The sequence below is a fragment of the Tupaia chinensis genome, unplaced genomic scaffold (genome assembly GCF_000334495.1).
Source record: "Tupaia chinensis unplaced genomic scaffold, TupChi_1.0 Scaffold000671_2, whole genome shotgun sequence".
In the NCBI taxonomy this organism is placed as follows: Eukaryota; Metazoa; Chordata; class Mammalia; order Scandentia; family Tupaiidae; genus Tupaia; species Tupaia belangeri.
In genome coordinates this window covers 944294-951657 of record NW_006160194.1, presented here as the reverse complement: position 1 = coordinate 951657, position 7364 = coordinate 944294, and the positions used below count along the sequence as shown (strand labels likewise).

The 7364-nt window shown below is 42.7% G+C and overlaps 1 protein-coding gene across 6 annotated transcripts in view; it reads right to left on the bottom strand.

The window, feature by feature from the left end:
* Nucleotides 1-7364, bottom strand: part of MARK3 (microtubule affinity regulating kinase 3) — a 159363-nt gene that overhangs the window by 118399 nt on the left and 33600 nt on the right. For all 6 annotated transcript variants that reach the window (XM_006160041.3, XM_006160042.3, XM_006160043.3 and 3 more), the window contains exon 2: nucleotides 5794-5985. In XM_006160041.3, coding sequence (XP_006160103.1) covers nucleotides 5794-5985 — 192 coding nt within the window. The remainder of the gene's footprint in view (nucleotides 1-5793; nucleotides 5986-7364) is intronic.

The following is a 7364-nucleotide window of genomic DNA, read 5'->3' as shown; positions in this document are numbered from 1 at the left end:
TGTTGGCTGTTTCAAACTGGCAGGTCAGGGACTTGAACTGTAGTCAACTGCATGGGAGTCCAGCATCTTAACACTACACCGCCTGCTGTCTTCAAAGGGTGAGAGCCAGATCTTACATGGCTGACCACAGTTCAAATCTCTGCTCCAGTGGCTTGAAAAAACACACCAGGTATGTATGTGTGGGTGCAAAAAACTCTAACAAAATGGAGATGTGGAGAAGGGATTGAGGCACGACTACACCCCATTAGGGGGTGTCTTTCTCCTCTGGTGAGTGAAAGTATCCTGACAATTTTTTTTTTTTTTAAAGGCTGAAATTGGGGCCGGCAGGTGGCTTGGTGGTTAAGAGTGCCAGACTCCCACATGGCCAACTGCAGTTCAAATCCCGGACCTGGCAGCTTTCTCTTTCTTTCTCTCTCTCTCTCTCTCTCTCACACACACACACACACACACACACACACACACACATACTCTACCCTTCTCTGGTCAAATTGAAATAAACAAATGAACGAATAAATGAAATTAAATAAAATCATTTTTTAAAAAGGCTGAAATTATACATTTTATGTTATTTACATTTTGCCACAATAGAGTGTTCACAGCTGTGTAATTGAGTGATTTTTCATTTGTACAAATTAGGTTTATATGTTCTTTTCCTACACACTAATTATACCTCCAGATCATACTAAAAGCATGTTGGTCGATCATTTTTATGCTTTTAATTTTATCTGTCATCAAAATACTAAGCCTTTCACCTTTCGCACTTTCTATAACTGCTCAGCAAATTGCTCAGGGCATTCTCTTTTTGTTGGTCACTAGTTATTTTGAATAAAAATTCAACTAATCACTGCCCACTCCCAAAACTACAACTTGATGAACTTTGGTATAATATCAAAGAACAACATCCACAACCTGAATTTCTAGGTGCATATTTCTTCATACACTTTGTTTTATTCTATTCTGTTACTAAATAACTAAATACCACCCTGGGTAGCTTATAAAGAGTGTAAGTTTATTTAGAGCATGGTGTTGGAGGTCTGCTATCAAGTCTCACTAGTGAGGACTCTGCAGAGGCACCAGACAGCATAGGGTATGATGACCTTATCACTCCAATGACCTTATCTAATACTAATCACCCCCTGGGGCAGAAGGGTATTTCTCACTTTCTCTCTCTCCCCATCAGTGCACAAGCCCTATGGCAAAAACCTAAAAATAATGATAATAAAGAAAAAAGTATTCTCTTTTTTCTCACACAAAAAAAGAAACATTTCTTTTTTTTGGAGGGTTTTTTTTTTGCTATAGGGCATGTGCGCTCGCCAGACAGACACAGAGAGACAGAAAGAGAGAAATCACCCCCCAGGGGGGATGGCCACGCCTTCTCCTCCATTCTCCTCTCGGAATCTTGGGCACGCACGCACATGCACCCGGCGTGAGTTTTAAGCCACCGGGTCCGGGATGCGAACCGCGGTCGACTATGTGAGAGTCCAGCAACATAGCCATTACGCCAACTGCTGGTCCCAAAAAAGAAACCACACTTTTAAAAAGAATTATTTTACTTAACTTTATTTATTTATTTATTTTTAATCTGACCAGACAGCTTTAGAGAAAGAGAGCGAGAAAGAGAAAGCAGATCGCCAAGTCTGGGACTCGAACTGCAGCTGGCCATTTGGGACTCCAGTGCCCTTAACCACCACGCCACCTGCTGGGCCTAAGATACACATTTTTTTTACAAGGACTCTCTTTTGTTAAAGTTTATTTATTCCATGAGAAGGAAACAGAGAGAGAGAGAGACATGCAACACCAACAGGGTCTTGACATCACAACCCTATCCCCTACCTTAGTTAGGATCATAGGAATGCATGTCCCACTTCATACCACACCCACACCCACATACACACACACAACAGACTCCAGGAGAGAACCTAGAAACTTCCTATATGGTGCCAGTATGGCAGAGCACCGCTCTACCAATGCATCACCGTGGCTGGCCAGAGAGAAGAGTCTACCTGGAGAAACTAAACATTCCCAGAGAAGAGACCTAAGAACACAAGTATCTGGGGTCCTTCGTAAAAACTACTGGACAATTCTCAACAGGAAAACTGTATGGTCAACCATATCCTGTATAAATAAACACAGCTTCTGACCCACTTCTTTTTTTGTTTTTTTGGAGAGGTTTTCACTATAGGGCACAGACAGACAGAGAGAGAGAGACATAGAGACAGAAAGCGAGAAATCACCCCCCAGAGGGGATAGTCACACCGCAATCCCTTCTCCTCCATTCTCCTCTCGGAATCTTGGGCACGCACGCACATGCACCCGGCGTGAGTTTTAAGCCACCGGGTCGGGGACGTGAACCGCGGTCGACTACGTGGGAGTCCAGCGACATAGCCATTATGCTAACTGCTGGTTCCCTGACCCACTTCTTAAGGCTCCAACTTAAATAAAAATGGACAACCTGAAATTACCAGACTTCTAAAGAATTCTGAATTAAAGACAGATAAGAAAAAGCTTTGGAGGACTAGCAGATGAAGTCATCGGACTCTCACGTGGCTGACTGTGGATTGAGTCCTGGACCCCGCAGCTTAAAACTCACACCAGGCACTTGGTGCATGTGCCAAAAACCCTGAGAGGAGAATGGAGAAGGGATTGTGGGGTGTGGCCATGTCCCCTGGAGAGTGATTTCTCACTTTCTGTCTCCCTATCTCTCTCTCTCCAACAAGCACACGTGCCCTACAGCAAACACAAATTCTATCACACACACACACACACACACACACACACAGCTCTCTAAAAACTAAATTTTTAAAAAAGAAAAAGTTTTGGAGAATGGAGAAACTATACAGGGGCCAACTGGGAAAAAAATCATTTACAACCTATACAATAGATACATCATAAAGATGACAAACATCACTATGGTTAAAAACAAAGTTACGGGGGCCAGTAGGTGGCATGGTGGTTAAGGTGCTGGAATTCCCACATGGCTGGCCATGGTTTGAGTCCCGGACCTGGCAGCTTGCTTTTTCACTCTTCCTCTCTCTCTCTCTTCTGTCTTTCTCTGGCAAAAACTCATGTGAAAAATAATATTAACAATAATAAATAAATTTAAAAAAAAAAAGAAAAAAGAAAAACCAAAGTTATAGTCTATAAAGGATATAAACAGAAAGTTTCTTTTTTAGTTTTTCTTTTTCTTCATAGCTAGAGAGAGACAGTGAGAGGGATAGTGAGAGATCACCCCCAAGGGAGGATGGCCCTGCCACAATCCTTTCTCCTCCATTTTCCTCCTGGAGTTTTGCACACACATGCACATGTGCCCAGTGTGATTTTCAAGCCAACAGGTTCAGGACTCAAACCACAGTTGACCATGTGAGAGTCCAGTGCCTTAACTACCATGCTACCTGTTGGACCACCAGAAAAATTTTAGAAAATATGAATGATTAAAACGTAAGAAAACACTAAAAATCTAAGCAGTGATCAGGGCAATGCAAGTTTTTTTTCTTTTTTTTTAATTTTATACCACTTTCTGTCCATCACTGTTATGGTTTCCATGTGTGCTCCCTCCCAAGATTATATTCAATGACCATGGGGACAAGCGGGTACCATGGTGGTTAAAGGCACTGGACTCCAAGTTGGCCAACTGTGGTTTGAATCCCAGACCTGGTGGCTTGCACTCTTGCTTTCCCTTTCTCTCTCTCTCTGCTCAAATAAAATAATAAACAAATGGAATTAAATAAATAAATAATTCTTTTTAAAAGATCAATGACCATTGTAACACCTGCTGAGAAGTGGGACCTTTAACAGGTAATTAGACCATGAATACTGACATTATCCTGGGAGTGGGTTTGTTTTTGTGGGTGTGGTTTCTTTATAAAAGAATAGCCCCCCCACACACACCTTTCTTTCTCATTCTGGCCTTCCACCATGTTATAACTAAGCAAGAAGTCCCTTACCAGTTGTAGCCCCTCCCCCTTGGACTTCCCAGCCTCCAGAAATGTGACATATATTTGTCTTTATAAATTCCTAAAATCTCTGGTATTAGAGCAGCAAAAATGAACTAAGACAATAAAATAGAAAAAAAAAACTAAATTGCAGCATGTAGGAAAATGGACATTCATTCACTTTGATAGGATGAAAGAGCAGATATGATGTTTCTCCTTTTTGTTTAGATAGAGTCTTGTTATATCACAATCCTCCTGCCTCGGCCTTCTAGTTGGGACTATAGGTGTACAGCACCACATCTGGCTATTTCTAGACAGTACCTGTTGCCCAGGCCTGCCATAAGCCTGCAGTCCTCCTGTCTCGCCCCTCCTGGATTGTTGGGACATATCCCCCACGCAGCCTTATACATCGCATTGCTTCCAAAACTGATGTAGCAGTATCTATTACATTGTCAAATATCCATCACTTTGATGTAGGGCTTCCACTTTTAGGAATTATCCTACAGAAACAATTTTTTTTGGAGAGGTTTAGAGAAAGAAAGAGACAGTGAGAGGGAAAGTGAGAAATCACTCCCCCCCCCAGGGGAGATAGCCACACCATAATCCTTCTCCATTCTCCTAGGATCTTGGGCATGCACCACATATACCTGGCGTGATTTTCAAGCCATCAGTTCTGGGACTTGAACAGTGGTTAGCCATGTGGTAGCCCAGTGATGTACTGCTATGCCATCTGCTGGCCCCCAGAAATGCTCTTAGCAAGAGCAAAAGTTATGTTCAAAAATGTTCACTGCAGATCTGTTTGTAACAGAAAAAAGAAAAAAACAAACAAACAAACAAACAAAAAACCAGCACCAATGTCCACAAACGAGATAAACTGTTACATACATTGATAAACACTATACATTGGAAAACTATGCTGCCATTACACTGTGTTAGATCTATAAGTACAAAGGTCCAGGCATGGTCAGGTATATTGTTAAAAAAAAAAAAAAAAAAAGGCAGAGTAACTGGCTCTCTAGCAGCCTCTGGTCTGCTGGGCCATGGGCCTCACTGCTACAGACATCTGTCAAGCATTCTTGGCACATCAACCACAAGGGTCTATCACAGGGGGTGAATTTCTTTTAAAAGCTTCCCTCAAAAGAGACCAGCATCTAGCGCAATGGCTATGTCGCTGGACACCCATGTAGTCGACTGTGGTTCGAGTACCAGTCCCGATGATTTAAACTCACGCTGGGCGCATGTTCGTGTGTGCTCATGATCCCAAGAGAGAAATGGAGGAGAAGGGATTGCGGCGTGGCCATCCTCCGGGGGGCTGATTTCTCACTTTCTGTCTCTCTGTCTCTCTCTGTCTCTCTTGCAAGAGCATGCACCCTATAGCAAAAACCTCTCCCCCCCACAAAAAATGTTATGAAAGTATGTGCCTTCCTGCATAATAACCCATCAAGCATAAAGTATAATAAAAATACATATAGAGAGATGAAGAGACCTCTCAGGAAAAATCTATGAATATAAATACTACTATTGATTTGTAAGGACCTTGAACTTAAACAGGTAAGTGAACACATGAAGTTCAAGGTGATTTTTACCACAGAGGCAGATACATTACAATCAAAAATGATAAAACACTGCCTGTTTTTAAAGGCAAGGATTATTCAAACACTCAGTATAGTATTAACAACATTTAAACTAATGGGAAAGCAAAACAACTTCCAGACAATTAATACATGCATGCTTCATGTTCTTTAAAAAAAAAAAATCTTTGCTTAGAAATAAATCCAAATATATATTCAGTTCCTTTTTCTTGCACATACTAATAAACAAAGCTAATATTTTAACAGAAATAAGGACAATTCATATTTACCTCTCTGCCTGTAAGGATATGCCTTGCCAATTTCACTTTTGCAAAATTCCCCTTGCCAATTGTTTTCAACAGTCTGTAGTTTCCAATGTGAGGTTGTTCATCTGCACAAGAAGCTATAGAGTTTCTACATCGAGCTCCAGAGCGCCCAGGACGAGAAGTAACTTCTTGACGCCCATCTCCATGTGATGTGTGCTACAATAAAGCAGACACAAAGATAAAGAAATGAGAGGACACACAATAACTTGTCAAGTTTTGTTTTCTGTTTTTTGGTTTTTTACGAGATTTTTGCTATAGGGCACATAAGCTTGCCAGAGAGACAAAGAGACAGAAAGCAAAAAATCACCCCCTACCCGGGATAGCCACACCACAATCCCTTCTCCTCTTGGAATTTTCGGCATGCACACACATGCACCCAGCATGGGTTTTAAGCTGCCGGTTCTGGGATTTGAACCACGGTTGACTACATGGGAGTCCACCAACGTAACCATTACAATATTTGCTGGTCTCATTTGTCAGGTTTTAAGAGCTTCTTATTGAGAAAACAAAGCATGACTGCTTTAATTTATTTTTTTCTTAGAGAGGTTTTTGCTATAGGGTGCATGTGCTCACCAGAAAGACAGAGACAGAGAGATAGAAAGTGAGAAATCACCCCCCAGGGTGGATGGCCATGCTGCAATCCCTTTTCCACTCTCCTCTCAGGATCTTGGGCATGCACACACACGCGCCCGGCATGAGTTTAAGCCACTGAGTCCAGGACTCATCCGCAGCCAACTACATGGGAGTCCAGCAACGCAGCCATTACGCCAACTGCTGGTCCCTGACCCTAACTCTTCCATATGTTAGTAAGTTGTTCACACATTTGACCCTCACTACAGCCTGTGAAGAAGCAGACTGCTGATGTCATACACCAGATGAAGATATGGCCATGTAAGTTTTGGGGAGAAATATAATCTGGATTCCTACTTTCTACACCACACTGGCAATTATTCAAAATAATGTGCTTATTAAACTGCCAGACTATGTTCTTTTTTTTTTTTCTTTTTGAGAGGTTTTTGGTATAGGGCACGTGCGCTTGCCAGACAGACAGAGAGACATAGAGACAGAAAGTGAGAAATCACCCCCCAGGGGGGATGGTCACGCCACAATCCCTTCTCCTCCATTCTCCTCTCGGGATCTTGGGCATGCACGCACATGCGCCCGGCGTGAGTTCTAAGCCACCGGGTCCAGGACGAGAACCGCGGTCGACTATGTGGGAATCCAGTGTTCTTTGGTAAATATTTGCTGAACAGGGACCAGCAGGTGGCATGGTGGTTGAGGCGCTAGACATTCCCACATGGCCGACAATGGTTCGAGTCCTAAACCTGGTGGCTTGCTTTCTTATTTTCCCTCTCTCTCTGGTCAAATTAAAATAAATAAATGATGGGGAACCAGCAGTTAGCGTAATGGCTATGTCGCTGGACTCCCACGTAGTCGACCGCGGTTCGTGTCCCGGACCCGGTGGCTTGAAACTCATGCCGGGCGCGTGTGCGTGCGTGCCCAAGATCCTGAGAGGAGAATGGAGGAGAAGGGAT